This window comes from Peromyscus leucopus, chromosome 2 (genome assembly GCF_004664715.2).
Source record: "Peromyscus leucopus breed LL Stock chromosome 2, UCI_PerLeu_2.1, whole genome shotgun sequence".
Lineage (NCBI taxonomy): Eukaryota > Metazoa > Chordata > Mammalia > Rodentia > Cricetidae > Peromyscus > Peromyscus leucopus.
Window position 1 is genome coordinate 120,749,451 of NC_051064.1, and position 18,277 is coordinate 120,767,727.

Below are 18,277 nucleotides of genomic sequence, written 5' to 3' on the forward strand. Positions count from 1 at the left end.
CATCAGCTCTGAGCTTCTCAGGGTGTCTTCCTCACTGCTCCTCATGCCCAATCTTTATGGAGGGCTCACTATGTGCTAGGCCCAGGGCAAGACATAGAACCCACCTCAGAGCTTGACAACTTCAAGAGTATTCAGGGCCCATTTTAGAGAGAGAAAACTCTAGTCCGCAGGGAAGGAGTAAGCGGCCTAGGACAACACCCCCGGCAGTAACAGCAGACTTCCCACTCCTAGCACCCTGCCCTTCCTGGAGGCTTGAGGAACAGAGGTGTTGGGGCCACATCCAAGCCTCTCTCCAACTTCAGAGGCCCCTGGAAACAAACAACACACAGACATTGTGAGACAGAAGCCTGCCCCCCAGGAGTAACCAGGGCTTTAAGGATGTAAAAACCTGGATATAATGGCTACCATTCTCCAAGTACTTGGATGGCTATGGACTATGTACCAGCCAACAAGCACTTTCTCACTCCGCATTGACAATCAGTGCTTCCGGTGGAGATATTCCCGTGACGTGTTTGGGGACTCAGGTCAGGTCACACACCCAAGGCATAGCACGAAGCAGGTCTGTCTCTCTGAATCCTGTACTGTGTCTTCTCCACACCTTATCACCTGCTCCATTTATCCTTTGGTTCTGTCTCTCATGAAGCATTTATAGTTTATTTCCGGTGCCAACTAACTGCTGGACAGAGGGAAGCTGGGAATGATAGAGGACTTGCCCTGGAGAGGTAGTTATCTCAGGGGAAGATAAGGTTCAAATAATTGCAACCTAGGTGATTAGAACCAGGCTAGGCTGTTGCATGGCCGGTACTGGGTCAGGAGCCTAGACAAGGGCTGCTGGTCCAGTCTTTATTTGCTTTAAAGATTTGTGTGGGAGTGTGGGAGTTATAGCAAGTAGAGGTCAAAGGGCAACTTTTCTGCAGTCCATTCTCTCCTTCTACCTTGTTTTTAAATGTTATGTCTGCGTGTGTGTGTGTGTGTGTATGTGTGTGTGTGTGTGTGTGTGTGTGTGTGTGTGTGTGTGTGTGGTGTGTGATATGTGTGTGTGTACATAATGGATTTTGTTACTCTCTCTCTCCCTCTAACTTCCTTCCACCTTGGTTTTGAGGCAGGGTCTCAAAAATATTCACACACAAATCTTAAAAACAAATAAAGACTGGACCAACAGCACTTGTCTAGGCTCCTGACCCAGTACTGGCCAAGCAACAGCCTAGCCTGGTTCTAATCACCTAGATTGCAATTATTTGAACCTTATCTTGTTCCTGCCGCTGTTTTTGCCAATGGGAGCTCCTGTCTCCGCTGGGTTTACCTACGCAACCTCTGGCTTTTTATACACGTTCTAGGGTTCAAACTCAAGCAAAGGCTTGTACAGCAAGCACTTTTTTTTTTTTTTTTTTTTTTTTTTTTTTTTTGGTTTTCCGAGACAGGGTTTCTCTGTGTAGCTTTGCGCCTTTCCTGGAGCTCACTTGGTAGCCCAGGCTGGCCTCGAACTCACAGAGATCCGCCTGGCTCTGCCTCCCGAGTGCTGGGATTAAAGGCGTGCGCCACCAACGCCCGGCCAGCAAGCACTTTTATCCAGTGAACCATCTCGCTGGCCCCATGTTTTTAAAATCTAAGTACTAAAAACTCATTTTTACTACCTATATGATTTGGGCAAATTTCTTTACTGTGTACAGCCTTTCTTTTCTCCTTTAGAGAATGGAGAGAGAGAGAAAAAAAAACATTCATCTCATAGAATTCCTGAGGAGATTAAATCAACTGGATTATTGCATTGTTTCATTTAACAAACTTACAAAAAGCAAGAGGTAGTGGTTCACTCAGAGGCTGAGGCAGGAGGATTGTGAGTTTGACACAATGCAGCTCTGTCTGAAAAACAAACTAACAAATGAAAAAGATTAAAAAATAAAACAGAAATATGTTAAGAGACTCAGTGTATAGCAGCTATTGACTTGGGGGCTTGGGATCCTGGAAGACACCATCAGGGGACATTTCGCTAGAGCCATGTAAAGATTTTAAGTAAAAACAGACAGAAGCCTGTATGCATTCTGACAAATGCAGAAATGAGAAACACACACACAGCTCAATATTTTCACAAATGGGGCACACCTGTGCAACCAGCATCCCCATGAAGAACATTATCAACAGGGTCAGGAATAGGGTGTGGCAAGGCAAGCCCCTCCCCTCCCAAGAAAAGCTCAAGGCAGGGATGGGCAGGGGTGCCCCAAAACCCAGTTGTGCTGGGAATCAAATCCGGGCTTGGCAAACACTCTACCCCTGAGGTACAGTCCCAGTTCTTAATGTCATATTTTTGAGAAATCAAAACTAATATATAAAAAAAGAAAAATCCATGATGACAAAGTATCAAAATTTTCAATAAAGATGGGATTAGTTACTGCGAGATGCTGAGTCATATGAAAGCTTGGGGCAAAGAGAAAAACACCAGGACTGCTGATTTGTTCTCCAGCTGCCTCACCCTGATTACCCAGCAGCCCCCCCTCACAGCGGAGCCCCTCCCTTCCAGACAGAACTGTTCCCCAGGCTTCTGAGCTCACGAATGGTTTGCATGTTATGTGCCTAGGTGCACACTTTTGCATATGGCCCTTCATGTGATGCCTGTGAGAATCAGCCATGTTGTCATATGCCATGGAAATATGCATAAAGCAGGGTGTGACTTTTTTTTTTTTTTTTTGAGAGAAAAAGGTCCATGGCAAGTAGGAAGATGCCTGAAAAATGGCTCTGATGGGAGGGGGGCGTGTAGGAATGGAGAGGAACTGAGGGAGGCCCATAGTCTTTTAGAAGGAGAGAAGCCACAGAATTGGCTGGACCAGGTAATCAGGGTGAGGAGTCTGGTGGATGTCAGGTAGCTGACTAGGGCAGTTTGGAAGTACCGTCTTTGGGGTACTTGGAGGACAGGGGGTGCAGCAATGAGTCTAGATTTAAGCACGGCGAGCGTGCGCACCTGTGGGACACCCAGAACACTGTCCTGGAGGCAGCTAGAGAGCTGATTCTAGAGCTCAGCTGTCAGTGGAGGAGGGATAGTTCCTTCAGCACTCCCCACATCCATGAATAGAGGGGCACACAAAAGGATAAGGAAGGATGACCAATGAGCTGGGAGCAGGTGGTTGGAGCAGGTGTGCAAATCAGAATGAAATATTAAACACACAGACGTGTGTCCTGCTTGGCCCAGCATGCCCTCGAAGAGCCCTATACCATGCATGTTTACCTCCAGCACAGGAGGATTTGAGTTTGCAAAACAGCCTTCCAATTAGGGGATGCCCATCCCAGGCCCTGCCTGTGCCCCTTGCATCAGCTGCCACTGATTCAGCAAAGCCTTTTCACCCTACCAGGGACACTTGCCTTTAAAGGCAACAGAGCCTTTTCCGGGCTGTCTTACTCACTCTTACTCGGTAGCGGCTAGGACCCGCCCCACAAAGCACCGCCCCATTTCTAAGGCTCCCGGCTCACAGGCGTGCTGGCAGACACGCACCAGGCAGGCACCCGCCCGCACCATCCTGTGCACCTGGCACCTTCCCGCCAGTCCCGGGAGCTCTTTTTCTTCCAGACTAGCTGATGCTGGAGCAGCTTGGAAGCAACCCAGAAAAGGCTGTGTTCCTTTAAGGGCTGAAGTCAGCCTCCAGGGAACAAAGCTGCCAGTGTAGGCACAGACCAGAGAGTCTCCCAGGTTGGGGGGTTGGGGGAAGCGCTGCGGGACCCCACCTCCTTCTCACAACCCCTTTAGGAGCTTCACGGGAGGGTTTGGGGATGCTGAGATGTCAACGGGGGGTTCTTTCTGAAACCCTCTGTGGCTCCACACTGCCCACCCAATAATTAAAGCTCTAGCCTCTACCTAGATGGCATCTAGGGGTCTTTGCAACTACCTCTTCAGCCTCTTCTCCCTGCCCATCCCACCCCCCAATTCCTAGGTGCCAATCACACTACCAGGAGCCACTTATGACTTCTGCCCACATCCCTCCCTGTGGCACACTTTTCTAGCTAAGGCTTTACATCTCATGGGCTTTTTCTGGTGCTCTCTCCCTAGACGGGGTTAAATTCTGTTGCCAAGGACTCGGTCTCCAAGATAATAGTCCACCTAAGAATCTAACCTCTGATCCAGTGTCCATAGCTCCTAGTGAATTTGCCTCTCAACAGTAGCCTCCAGGGGCCATAAAACATTTACAGAGGAGGACAGAGAAGTGGAATTCCAAGCAGACAATGGGATCTGTGTCTGGGCAGGTATGGGGGAATGAGGAAAAGAAAAGCTGCTTTCCTGGCTACTCTGCTTTATCTTGAGTGCCACGGGACCACAGGACTGGGCTGAAATGCTGACTCCAACAATTAGTGCAGTTTGAGTAGGGTCTGGTAGCTCAAGCTTTTAATCCCAGTACTTGGTAGGCAAGTGGATCTCTGTGAATTTGAAGCCATTCTGGTCTCCATAGTGAGTTCCAGGACAGCCAGTGCTCTGTCTCAAAACAAAACAAAAAACAAACAAACAAAAAACCCCAAAAGAATTACTGCAACTACTTTGACAGACCCTTATCCACCCCGAAGGAGACTGTTAGGCCCATTTTAGAAATGTGGGTTTTTGAAGCTGAGGAAAGAGATGTGCTCAGAGGCTGGCAAGTAAATTGCAGAGCTGGGACTCCAAAGTCTGAAACTTGTGGTTCAGGGCACTGTCTAGAGACTCTCTTTCTGAAATCATTCTGTCTGCTGCCTTTGTACCTGCTCTTCCCCAAGAATGGCCTTCCTATCTAGCCACCTACTGAACTATTCCACCTTCCAAATCCTGCTCTACATCACCTCCCCCTTCCCAAAGAACTACTTCCTGCCCACCCCCCAGTCTCTCTGGAGACTTACCCTGTATTCTCCCTTAGCAATGTTTGACATTGCCCTTCTCGCTGTCCCTCCAGCTTGGGGACTCTCTGAAGCTAGCAATAGGTTCTCATGCTTCTGTCCCTGGGAAACTGACTAGCACAGGACCATCGCAGAGGGAAAAAAAGGTGGCTGATTGATGAGTGTGACTTGTTGGCTAAGAGATAGACACGTGCTTTTATGATGGGTGAGGTGGAGTTTGTGAACTGGTGCCCTAAGGAAGGGCCTGGATGACCAGGCTTGGGCCTTGCTCCAGCCCTGACATCAGATGTACTGAGGCAAAGTAACAGGGTCCAGAGTTGGAGGAAGCAAGAGCAGAGCAGGCCTTGCAGACAACAGGGGAAGAGAGAGGGCGAGGTAGTGTGCACTGTGAGAGGAGGTAGGAGACCCCAGACTTACCAGGCCCACATGCTTTCTCTTTCCCATGTCCAACCAGGGTGCCCCCTAGGCCAGCAATTGGCACACAGCTCAGCTTTGTCTCTAACAGAAACTAACTTCTCCCAGATTCCTCCCTCAGCTGAACCTAGATGGGAAACTGGGACTAGAGGGCCTTCCCTTCATGGCCTCTAGAAAAGAAAACAGAGTGAACTCGATGACCACAGCAACACTACACTCAGGAGCTCACCGTTAATTCTGATAGCACAGGGTTTGATACGAATTCCATTTTATCCGAAAGAAAACCATGGCTCACTGGCCTGGAGCTTGCTTGCCCAGGATCAGTTAGAGCCAGTTTATAGGTGAGCTGGTTCAATGACAGGGTGTTCTGTGTCCTTAACCATTTAGACACCCAGCCTCTCCAGTCTTCCTACTTAGGGGTCACCATAGAGTCAGATACAGAGGGAGGCAGTGATTTTATAGCCTAGAGAAGCGGTGGGCATGATTTTGAACTAGAGCATGGCGAGGGAGACCCCCTACCTCGGAGCCAGACCTCCCATGGTCTGTGTAATAAACTTAATACCACTTTACACGTAACAGACGCGATTGCAAACACGCTCCAAATATTAACTCGCTTAATCTTCCTAACAACCCAAGAGGTTGTACTATTATTATCCCCAGTTTACCAAAGTTATCCGGCAGCCGAATGAGGAAGCCGGAGTCCCAGCGACGGCAACACATCCCGGCACCAAACGCTACCATTTGGCTAGGGGCCGCTGAGACTCAGAGAGGTGTGCGCACCGGCCCAGAGCCACACAGCGAGCGCCCCCCTCGGGTGCCCCGCGCCCAGGACTGCGGAATTGAGCATCCAGAGCTAGGCTGCGGTCAGGGAGCCCTCCGCCCCTCCCGAAAGAACCACGCCCCTCGGAGCCCCGCCCCGGACGTGCTGCCCAGGCTCCGCCCCCTCCCGGCCCACCTACTCCTCCCCCCCCCCTGCGGCGCCGACCAATGGCGGCGTTCCTATAAAAAGGCTTGCTCCGCGCGCTCTCCGGCAAGGCAAGCGCTGAGAATCACTCGTGGAGTCCCAGTCTAGGCGACGGGGTCCCAAGGGCGCCAAGGCGTGGAGATCCGGCGGGAGACGCAGAATCAGAGCACGCCCGTTCCCCTTCTCGCAGCCGGCACAGCTAGAGCCACGATCGCCGCGCGGCCATGGAGCCCAGCAGCAAGGTACGAGTAGCGGGGCTGTGCGCCCCGGGCGGGGACATGCTTCCGAGCGCAGGACCGGGAGCCCGCCCGAGGCCCCGCTTCCTCACGCGGTCGCCGCGCGCTTCACGCGGCCGGGGCGGGGGCCGCGGATCAGGGGCCCAGGAGCCGCACGTCGCGCACGACCTCGGCGGCTCCTCCCGCGCGGGGGAGGGGGCCGGAGCGCGGCGCCCATTGGCTAAAGAGGGCCGAGCCCCCGGCCGGGCCCCGGCAGGGCGCGGAGGAGGCGGGACCCGCCCGAAGCCCGCGCCGTGCCCGGAACCCGGGCCTTGGGGGTGGCCAGGAGGAGAAGGCACTTCCTCCAGGCCTGGGTCGGGGGGACAACATGCTGCGCTGTCCTCCAGGGATGTGGGGCCTTTTCCCCAGGCCAGCCACCGTCTCGATAGGATTTCTCATCACATGTGAACAGGCTTGCCCTGCAGGGGGCCGATTTACAGAACTCCTCCAGGGTGTGCGACATTGTTTCTTTCCTGTCGCGCCTTTGCTTTGTGTAGAGTTTGTTCTAGTCGCTTTTTAAAAATTTAAAACATTTCATTTTCCCCGTCTTAGTATAGAGAGACACAAGGATGCGCACCTTCACGCCCCCCATTTCCCTTTTAAAGCTACGAACAGCGCGAACTTGGGTTAAATCCCGGGCTGCCCTTACCGTGGGCAGTGGAGATGTGGTGGACCCAGTAGTGTGAGACCGGGCTTCCCCATGCCTGTTGAGCTCCTGTGACCTGTTCCTTGGCCCGCGGGCTTGAGCAGAGTGAGACGTAGAGGAAGCCCCAGTTAGCTTCCGATGGCCCTACTGACAGTCTCGGCAGAGCCACGATGATAGGGTGTAACTAAGTAAAAATACAAAAATACAAAAACACACACACAAAAGGAGAGAGAAATAAAGAAAGAAAAGAAAATCTGAGGCCCCGAGTCTTTCAGAGGCTCCGAACTTAGGTTTCTCCACGTAGAGAGAACTTTTCTCTCCCACTTGTTCAAAAGAAAGCAGTCTTAGTCTATATTGTCAGATCTGGGTCGGTCTGTCCGCTTTTCTTCCTTGGATTTTGTTTTTGGAGACAGTCTTACTATGCAGTCTTGGCTGTCCTAGAATTCTTTATGTAGATGAGGCTGACCTCAAACCCAGAGATCCGCCTGCTTTTGCCTCCCGGGTACCACCACACTAAATATTTGAGTGGATTAGGTGAATATTCTGAACACAGAAGGGTGAAGAAGAAAATCGACCGCCATTGGCTCATAGCCAAACTGCTTTTTTTCATGTCGTTCTGTTCTTCCTTCACCAGAAGCACACAGACGGGAAGTAAGTTTCCTAAAGTCACACAGATCCTAAGGTCTGGACTGTCTTCACTGTCCGTTTTCACTAGTGTTTCTTGAATTGTGAGCAGCAGGGAGAGTTTGCTTAACTTCTGAGGCAGCCCCTGCGGCATCTGGAGCAAATGCTTTTACTCCAACGTGCCTCTCAAACTTCTCCCTACCGACTCCACCTGTAAACCTTGAAATACCTACTTCCCGTGGTTTAATAGCTGTACTGATGAATTCAGGTACTTGAACTGTTACACCAATAGATTCTGTGCTTAAATAAAACAGTGTTGAAAGCACAAAAGAGCAGTTGTAAATACTTTGGGGTTACTTTGGGGTTTCGGGACAGGATCTCTACATAGCTCTGTCTGTCCTGGAACTCACTATGTAGACCGGTGAACCAGACTGGCCTTGAACTCACAGAGATGAGATCCACCTCCTCTCCCAGTGCTGGGATTAAAGGCGTGCATTACCATGCCCGGTTTAGGTTTTTGTTAATTATCTTGTGTACATTTTGGAAAAAAGTCCTTCCCTTTGGAGACTGCTGATTTCTCAATCAGAGCCTTAAAACGGGATCCTGGAGTTCTGAGCTTCACTGAGTAGGAAGCAGGGAGGGGCCAGCAAGGGTTCACCTCCTCCGCCTCTCACTTCACCTTTAGTGGCCATCCTGGCTAGGCTAGCCCATAGGCTAGTCCCCACTGCCCTTTGCTTTGCTGGTCAGTCTCTTCACTCAACAGAAGACTAAAAAGTCACAGGATTCTTCAGGATCCAGTGGTAGAAAAACGTAATTATCTGAGGCTCACCGTGAGGTTTTGAATCCTCATTTAGCTTAGTTGCCTCAACTGCAGAAGGACAGCAGTTTGAATCATTAGATGGTTAGAATTCAGCGGTGGGGGAGCCTGAAGAGATGGCTGAACAGGTAAAGGCACTTACCGCCAGGCTTGACGATCTTAGTTCGTCCCCGGGATTCACATGGTAGAAGAGAGAACCGATTCCTGCAAGTTGTTCTCTGACCTCCATACGCACACTGGCACGTGTCTCTTCCCTCCCTACACAAATAAGTAAGTAGATGTAACTTTAAAGTTAAAAGGCCAGGCAGGCATGCAAGTGATCTCTGAGCCTGACGCTGGCCTTGTCTATATGGTGAGTTCTCTCGGCTAGTAGCTAAGGCCACAGTAAGACCCTGCCCCTAAATAAATAAACAAATAAATAGAGTTTGAGGATATGTGTGTGGGTCTCTATAGATGCTCCATAAGCTGTCCTTGTTTCCTTGAATTCCCATGACATGCTGGGCCCTGAGTAACCTTCAGTAACCTTCAGCCTCAGCTAAGGCCTGCATCCTAGCAGCATGTGATTTTGGGGGGCTGGGATGCTGGGCTGTGTTAGTCAGGGAAGTCATTAAAGCCCTCACTATTCTGGAATCTGGGAGAGGGGGGAGAGGGGGGCGGGGAGGTGGGGGTGGGGCGGGGAGGGGGGAATGCGCTAAGGGTGCCAGGCCCAGAGCTGAGCCATCTAGTGTGGCTGCCTGCCCTGCCTTGGGCTTCTGTTTCAGCTCTCTGCCAAGCATTTGGGTAGTTAGGAAAGCACCTCTCAGTGCTGGGGGCATGCGTAGCTCAGTGGTAGAGCCTTTGCTCTACCACTGTGTGAGGCCCTGGGTTCCATCCCTGTGATGTGAAGGGAATGGGTACAACTGCTTTCTTGTCCCCTTTTTCTTGAGAGCCTCACACCTGCACCATGGGGGAAATGGGAGTCCACCATGACCTTTAAAGTTTCAGAGAAAAGGTCATGTGCTGAGCCCCCCCCCCCAAAAAAAAGTCTGCTAACCTTTGCAGGTAGCATGAAGATGAAGGAAACTCATCCAGAAGAGACCTTCTGGCCTTGGTTTATTTAGCCTTCCCTTTTACAGAGGGGAAACTGAGGCCAGTAAAGTCCAAGACAAGACTGAAGATTTGAGGTGTTCTTGGGGTTGATAGATTTCCCCTCTGATCCTTGATCTTTGTCAGCTCCCACCCATTCCACGTGTGTAGAAGTCCTCAGGCTTCAAGACTTCACAGCCATTTCTGGGTACTGTAGGAGTCTGAGGGTTGCTTTAGATATAAGTGAACATCTGGAAGCTTCTGTGAAGGAAGTCACTTTCCTGGAGCCTCGGTTTCTTTCTCTGGTAATTGTGAGTAAGATCGTCCCCATGTCCTCGATCAGGGTGGTGGCTATTATAAGTGGAAAGACCTTTTTTCTTGGCCAGCTTAGATATACAAACAATGTAAACAGCCCCAAGATGATCCTTGTCCAGTGTTGAGCCACCCTCTGGTTCCGCCTTACCTTCCCCTCGCTGGGTCAGCCCCAAATCCCCCACTAATCAGCTTGTGACTTCAGAGAGCGCAGCTTTACCCTGTGCCTCCTGGTCATAGGGTGTCAGGCCTCGAGTTCTCCAACACCAAGGGTACAAGGATCAAGTCCCCCCACCCCCCCAACAGACTGGAAGAGCTAGGAGGCCTGGAACAAAGGGAAAAGTGTGCAGCTTTGGCTTGGGGCCTGTAGCCTCACCCCTCACCCCTCTCCTGGGTACAGAGGTGACAAAGCCGTTCAGTCTAGCAGCCACTGTCCTAGCATGGCTGAGGCCAGGAACGCTCCTGGCGGACGGACTCAAGGGCTCAGAGAGGTTGTGTCCAGGCTGGCCTAGCCCAAAACAAATCTCCAATTGTTACTTCCCTCCCAGGCAGGGGTGGTGTGGAGCCCCAGGCTCTGTCATTCAGCCATTCATTGAGCCTGGCAGTCGTTTATGCATAAACTTGAGATTTTGCAGTAGGAAGCCAAGGGCTCCTGGGCTGCACGCTTACCCCAAGCTGATGAAGGCTCGGCATTTGCTGGACAGAATATCTGTCCAAATTGCTTAATCCACAGCTCATGTCCCCTGTCCCGAAATTGGGAGCGTCCAGGGAAGAGCCACTCAGAAACTGCTTTATTACCTTGTTGTATGTCCCCAGCCTGTGCTCTCACCTTTGTGGATCAGCTACACTGAAGTTTGTTAGATGCATGCAGGCCACCTTATGCAGCGCAGCAGGCTTGAGGAGTGCTAGATCTCTGGTCTGTTTTCACAGCAGAGTGGGTGGGGGTGGGGGCAAGCCTCTGGAAGGCCCTCTGCCGGAGGGGGTGGGGCTTCTTGGGATGGGGAATCTAGCTAAAGGAAAGAAACAGTGCCTCTTCACTTTCCTTGAGCATCAAGTTGGGGCTGTCCTCCCCACCCGAGCCAGGGCTTCCTGCTCAGCTCTCTTGGTCTGGGGCTCTGAGTGGCCCTCCAGTATGCAAGAGTGACTCTTCAGGGTCCTAACCCACCTCCATGATGCTCTAGGTTCGCCTCACCTCCCTACCACAGCTTTGGGTCCGGCCTCTAGTGGCCATGTCAGTCACGTGGCTGGCACAGTGTGGCAGTCCTCAATGCCAGCTCCATGGATAGTAGTGTTAACTTCTGAGAGCATTTCTTTCAGTTGGACACGGGCTTGGTGGCCTGTGAGGCAGCTCTGCCCTCAGTATTGTGGGCTGTATCGTTGTGCTAGCACTGTGCTGTGTGGCCATAGTGACCATCTTCCCCCTCACCCAGACACTTGGTCTCTGGTCTTAGGACTACCATTATCTTCTCCATAACGAGCTCCTCAAACCCTACCAGCCAGAGTATGATTCCGGGACCTCTTCACTCCAGGGCCATTAGTGTGTCTGTCATTCATTCCCACAGGCAGCTCCTCTCAGTACCAGATCTTGTGAGTTAGTCTGCTCTGTTGGCTCATCCACCTCAACTGGCTCAACTGGACCCACGTCTTGCCTGGCCAGGGAGGTCACCCCACCATAATGCCACTAAACATTTACTTGTAAGAGCTGGCCTGTTCATGCAGCTATGTAAGACCTCCTCCAGCTGGAGAGCTGCATGGGGGATTACCACACTCCCCAGTACTTCTGAAGGCAGTGTGCTGGGCCTGCTAGGCCCAGGCTCTGGTGCCGTGTCCAGTAAAATTCCCAGATGTGGCGGGGAAAATGAAATTGGATTTTAAAAAGCACAGAATGGAGCAAACCAAAGAGAGCCATGAAAGTAAAAGGACAAGAGCCTCTCTTCTCCCACTTTTCACAATTACTGTTCACTCCCAGTCACCACCACCCCTTTTGTGTGTGTGTAGATCACACTCGTGTGTGGTCAGCACATCCCAATCACCAGCCCAAGGTCTGCGTCCTGCACCATTAAGGAGCTGACTTTACATCTAGCAGCCCAGGGGACTTTGGGGTTAAGGTCCACACACAGCAGATGACCTCACACAGGTGTAATTCTTCCTCACATGGTGTAATTGTACCTGGGGCTTTGTTTTGGTTTTTCTTTTTCTAAGAAGCCACCCTGGGGCTCTTTTCAGAAACATACAGATGTTTTGCATTCTTTCCAACAGCTGCATAATATTCCATTGCAGACATGCTTCACTGTGATTGAGAAGCCCTGCGCCTGCACTTTTTTTTATACTGCTCACCACCTGATGCAGTGTGTATATTCCTTTCCTGCTCTGGCTGTCAAGTAAAATATCAGGTTGCATAGATCGGGATTTGCTTTAGTTTCTAACCCAATCCCATTCACTCAGGTAGCACGGGAACTTTTTAGGGAAACCTCACAGAGAATGGCAGCTGTAGGGGAAAGGATTTTCAAAAGGTCCCCAAAGTGGAAGAGTTGGGACTTAAACTTGCTGAGAGTGACAGTGACCTTTGTCTATGCTCAGTCTTTTTTTTTTTTTTTTTTTTTTTTTGGTTTTTCGAGACAGGGTTTCTCTGTGTAGTTTTGCGCCTTTCCTGGGACTCACTTGGTAGTCCAGGCTGGCCTCGAACTCACAGAGATCCACCTGGCTCTGCCTCCCGAGTGCTGGGATTAAAGGCGTGTGCCACCACCGCCCAGCTATGCTCAGTCTTAATCAAATTAATTTTATTGGAGTTGGAGAGATGGCTAAGTGTTTAAGAGCACTGGCTGCCCTTACACTGGCGGGGTTCAATGGCAGCTCATACTCCGGTTCCGGGGGATCTGACACCCTCACACAGACATACATGCAGGCAAAACACCAGTGAGCATACATAAAAATAAATTACATATTAAAATTAATTTTATCTCCACCGAATTGGTGCTAGCGCACCACTAAATGCACCTTAGGGGTGTTGGCTTCTTGGGGTCCCTTTGTTCACTACAGGTTCATTCCCACAGGCCAGGGAAGTAGTTATTTGCTCCTTGCAGGAACAACACCCTTTTCAGCTACTTAAGGAGGAGTGTGTGTGTGAATTTTGCCTGAAAGGCTTTGAAAATCCTGAACAGTTCAGGCATTGACTCTACGTCCAGCACTCAAGGACCTACGTTTCAGAAAGACAAATCTATAAAGACAGGATAGTAAATATTGTTGGCTTTGTGGGCCACAAGATCTGTCTGCCTCTGCTTGCCTCAAGACAGCAGGGCCACTGTAGCCCAGAAGTCACAAATGGATACTCAGATGGGTGTGGTTCTGTTAGTGGTCATGGAAATTCTGATTAATGTAACTTCCATGTACTCCCCCTCCCTCGACCCCACCCTTTAGAAATGTAAAGCCATTCTAAGCTGGTAGGTGAGATCTGGTTCCTTAACCCAGCGGTGGTTGTCAGCCAACCTTGGCTTAGAGTAAACTCCAGTCAAGATGGCCAAAAGACCTTGGCTTCTGGCTTCAGAATTGACTAGGCCTAGAGAGTTGCTGGAATGGAATTTGACCTACATAGAAAGCACCAGGTAGAAACCTTGCTTCCTTCAGGAACCAGTACCGGGAAGTAGAGGAGAGAACCTGACCAGGAAGGACAGAGCATGTGGTACCAGAAGCTCCCCTGCCCTACCCCCACCCCCCATTTGAAACTTCAGAGAAGTTCCTGAACCCCAGGGTAGGAGCTTTTCCCTCTGAGGCTTCCATTCTTTGGTAAAGTAGGAGCAGTCTCTTCTAGAGTGGAGAGAGAAGGTCCATGGTGGTCAAGCCAGGATGTGAGCAGCCCCTGGCAGGGTGCCTGGCACCTTACGAGTACTGTGTGCCAGGCTCCCCCTGTAAATACCGAATGAGTACCGCCTGCCTCCAGGGCCACCACAGAGTGCCTAGGAGGCAGCCATGCAAGTCTTAACATCACTAGAAGGCTTTAAGGAAACTAAGAGGAAGGGGGGGGGGGCAAGGTCACTTGAAAGTCAGCGTTTCTAGGATTAGCCCATCCCTGTTAAGATTTGGGAGGCCTGAAGGAGTCATAGTAAGACGCAGGCTAGGAGTGCAGAGAACTCAAGCCTTGCTCCTGGCCTTGGTGTTTACCAACAAACCCGGTTCCCTGTCCTCCAACCTCACCTTCCTTATCTGTCAAGTGAAGGTGACGCATGGGTCTACAGTATCTCAGGATTTTTTTTAATACCCAGAACTTTGCTCAAATGCATTATTAATATAATATATATATATATATATATATATATAATTTATATAAAGCAAATAAGTAAAGGGGGCTGAAGCTCCTCCCTGCCCCATAGGGCTAAGAAGCTGAGTGGTTCATGCTCCAGCACACTGGAAGACCATGTAGGAAGCAGCGGAGTAAGACAGAGTGACATCTAAGGACTCTCCTCCCACAAGGAACACCCTGCCTCTGCCTCCTAGTAGTGATGCCATGTGCCCTCTGGCCCTCTGCCAATGTTGATGGAGAGTTTGGATATAAGACGAGCCAGGCTGGAAGGGCACACAGGTGGTGTTAAAAGGCCAGCGATCAAAGGCTATCACTGTGGTCTGGACTATTCGTCATCCCAGCTACTGGGAAAGCACACTTCACCAGTTGCTTCCTGGGATAGGGAGGAGGGGGTCACAGAAGACCCTCTGTGTGCTGGTGCCTGAGCTCAGGTGAACTGCGAGCCCATGTAGCACCGTTAGGGATTCTGCCACCTGACTCAAAGGTGTCCTGGGTCTCTGTGGGCATGCCTCAGAGAGAGGGCTTGGGGAGGGCATCAGCCATTTCTATTCTCAGAGCGCTGATGTTCCAGCATTCGATCGGGTTTGATTCTGACGAAACATGCCCGGAATGGGCTTTATATAAAATAGTACATTGAGAGGTGGGTTTTTCCACCCCCTTGCATTCTGCTGCAGGGACAGCAAAGCCAGGTTTCCTTCTCAGAGTCCCCAGTTGATGGCAGATGAGTATATTAAGCTAGAGGCTGTAGAGTACACACCAAGGGGAGACCTGAAAGGATGCAGAATGTTCTAAAAGGTAGCCTCCTTCTCAGGTGTGGTCTGCATCCCTTCTCTCAGACACCACCATCACAGCCTGGTACAGATAAACACATGGTGAGTGAGTGGATTACAGTTTCATCTGCAAGCTCATGGGAGCAGATGGACAATGGTGGCCCAGTTGAGGGTAGCTTCCGGTTCTGACCTCATTCAGCAAACACTTGTTGATTGAGGTTTCCTGGGCCCTAGAAAACCAAGGCTCAGAGGTAGGGCCTGCCTCAACTCCTAACAGGGTAAAATGAAGTGGTAGACTGTATCCAAGCCTTATTCCCCTTAATTCTAAGTCAGCAGTGATCAAACAGGGTGTGGAAAGTGAGGCGGGAGAGGGGGGGTCTGGGTCAGATGGCAGATCTCAGGGCCATGTGCCTACCAAGGGGCAGGAGCGCCATCCCTCCCCTTCAGCCTGTACTGGGCCTTGTTAAACACGCCTTCTCTTAACCTGGCTATATCAGCCGTCCCTGTTTCTACCACCACACATACTGTTCTGTCTACCTGGAATGTAGCTGCGCACGCGCCCCCCCCCCCCAATGCTTTCCCACTTGGCAGATTGGGTGCTTGCCCTTCAAGCTGATTCCAGTGTCACCTACTGGGAATTGAGTTTGGATTGCCCATGGGGCAGACTTTAGAAGTGTGTCCCTCCAGGACTGCCTCAGTTGCTCAAAGTACCTCTTCTGAAATCCAGATGCCACGGGTAGTCATTGAGTCTGCCTCCCCGAACGGTGCTCACTTGACTACTAGCCATCTCTTTGACATCAGGCATGGGCCTACTGGGTCCCGAGCCTCAGTTCTTGCACATGGCAACTAACTGGACCTAGTCACTAAGTGTTTTAATAAGTTCTAATGAGGCAGCCTGCCTAGGTAAATATAACCCATGCTTGGTAGGCAGATCTTCTTTGAGAAGTTAGACCTTGACCTGCCAGTGGCAAAGTCCCTTAGAGGGGGATTTGTGTGTCCCTGTCCCCCCCACACTGTCATAGTACCCACCTCACCTAATATCCACTGCAGCAGCTTCTACTCATGTTCTACCTGCATAATTTTTGACAAATCTATATTATTTTTCTCTTACTATTTTTCATTAAATAATAAAACACTTCATTATAAATAATATGAAAGTGTTCAGTAACAGTGTTTAGAACTCAAGAACCTCACAAGGGTGTAAAATGAAGTACCATTTTTACCTTGCCTCTGGCCAGCCACCCAGGACTCCCAGTGTTTATTATTATCTAGACTGAGCTGGCCTTGAACTCAGATCGACTTGCCTCTGTTTCCCAAGTGCTGGGATTAAAGGTGTGGACCACCATATTCAACTCCACACCCCCACCCCCACCCCCGCTGAGGACCGAACCCAGGGCCTTGTACTTGCTAGGCAAGCGCTCTACCACTGAGCTAAATCCCCAACCCCCATATTCAACTTTTTTTTTTTTTGTTTTTGTTTTTGTTTTTCAAGACAGGGTTTCTCTGTGTAGCTTTGCGCCATCCTGGATCTTGCTCTGTAGACCAGGCTGGCCTACTCACAAAGATCCGCCTGGCTCTGCCTCCTAAGTGCTGGGATTAAAGGTGTGTGCCACCACCGCCCGGCCCATATTCACCTTTATTATCCTTTATATACATACATTTTAAAGTGGTTATTCATATTCCTCCCTCCAATTTTTTTTCATACCAAAGGTGGCATTCAATACGAATGCTACCGAAGCTGGCTTTTATACTTACAATTGTAATTTGGAGAGTGTCCCAAATCAATACATCTGATATATTCTTTAATTATTAACATTAAACATTATTATTAATTATTAACATTAACAATTAAACATATTGCTATGCTGTGGATTATTAAATCATAGGTATGTTCTAATTTCATTTCTGTTCTAGCATGTGCTAGAAAAAATGAATGAATATTTGCATACCTTAAGTATCACACCTGAGAACACCCCTGGGCATGTCCCTCACCAGACCGCCCAGCACATGGTGGGGCCCAGCTGTCACCATTGAGCCCTGCCACTGATGTTTATCAAAGCCTCTGAAGTCCCAGTGGTCACCTCATGACCCTTGGCTTGGCTGTGGCTCACCAGAAGCTTGTCATGTGCTCACTGCCCACTCAACCAGCAGCCATGGGGGCTGGAAGCTCCCTAGAGAGCTGGGAGACAGGGGATTTGAGGGACTGCGCCTTTCACTTCAGTCCACAGAGGTTGGGAATTGGAGGGAGGCCGTGAAGGATGAGTTTGCAAGGTCGGCCAAGGAGAAACGGGCAGACAGGCCATTGGAAGGCAATCTCCCACAGCAGACAGCCATTGGAAGGCAGGCCCCCACAGCAGACAGACAACCATTGGAAGGCAGGCCCCCACAGCAGACAGACAACCATTGGAAGGCAGGCCCCCACAGCAGACAGACAGACATTGGAAGGCAGGCCCCCACAGCAGACAGACAGACATTGGAAGGCAGGCCCCCACCTTCTGCGCTGCACACTGGGGCAGACACAGACCTTCCTCTTTTCTCAGCCTCTGATGTGACAACTGTCGCTTTGGCAGTCCTTGTCCTGCAGGCTTCTGGAAAACGAGAAGACCTAGGGACCATGCCTGCTGAAGAGTTACGCCCAGATCTATCTAACAATCTAGAAGTTGGCGCTGCTTCTGGGTACTGCGGGGAAACAGACCCAGAGACCCACACAAGCCAAGCCCAGTTCAGCTGGAGTCTCTCGTGACTCGGGATCCCAGGTTTCCCTCCTGGACCTGCAGCGCCCAGCTCAGCACGGTGCAGGTGTCCTGCGTCTGCAGATGCCTGTCTGTTTTCTTCTCTCTCTCTCTCTCTCTCTCTCTCTCTCTCTCTCTCTCTCTCTCTCTCTCTCTCTCTCTCTCTCTTGGCATGTCTCCCCAGCTCTTTTCCCACAGCCAGTTAAAGGCCTACCTCTTGTCACATTTCTTGGCTTCCTCAGTTGCAGAGCTGGAAGGAGTCCCATATTTTGTCTATCCAGGTGGACACCTCCCTCGCTGGCCTTTCACCTCTGTGTAAGCAGGCCCTTTCACCTGCTGGCCTCTTCCCTTCCTGTCGCCTCCAACACTTTGCCCCTTAGGAATCAACACTTACTCACCTTGGGTTATGTACTGTTGGAATCACGTTACTGGCTGATGTTTCATCCGAACACAAATAACCCTGAAAGTGTATGGTTTGGGGGTGAGGGTGGGGCGTTGGTGTGAGGAGCACCAAAT

General features: G+C 50.5%; 1 protein-coding gene across 1 annotated transcript in view; it reads left to right on the top strand.

The window, feature by feature from the left end:
* Window positions 1-6,247: 6,247 nt before the first annotated feature.
* The window catches only part of Slc2a1 (solute carrier family 2 member 1), a 28,644-nt gene continuing 16,614 nt past the window's right edge, over window positions 6,248-18,277 (top strand). Inside the window, exon 1 of the mRNA XM_028886497.1 lies at window positions 6,248-6,465. Coding sequence (XP_028742330.1) covers window positions 6,448-6,465 — 18 coding nt within the window. The 5' untranslated portion in view covers window positions 6,248-6,447. The remainder of the gene's footprint in view (window positions 6,466-18,277) is intronic.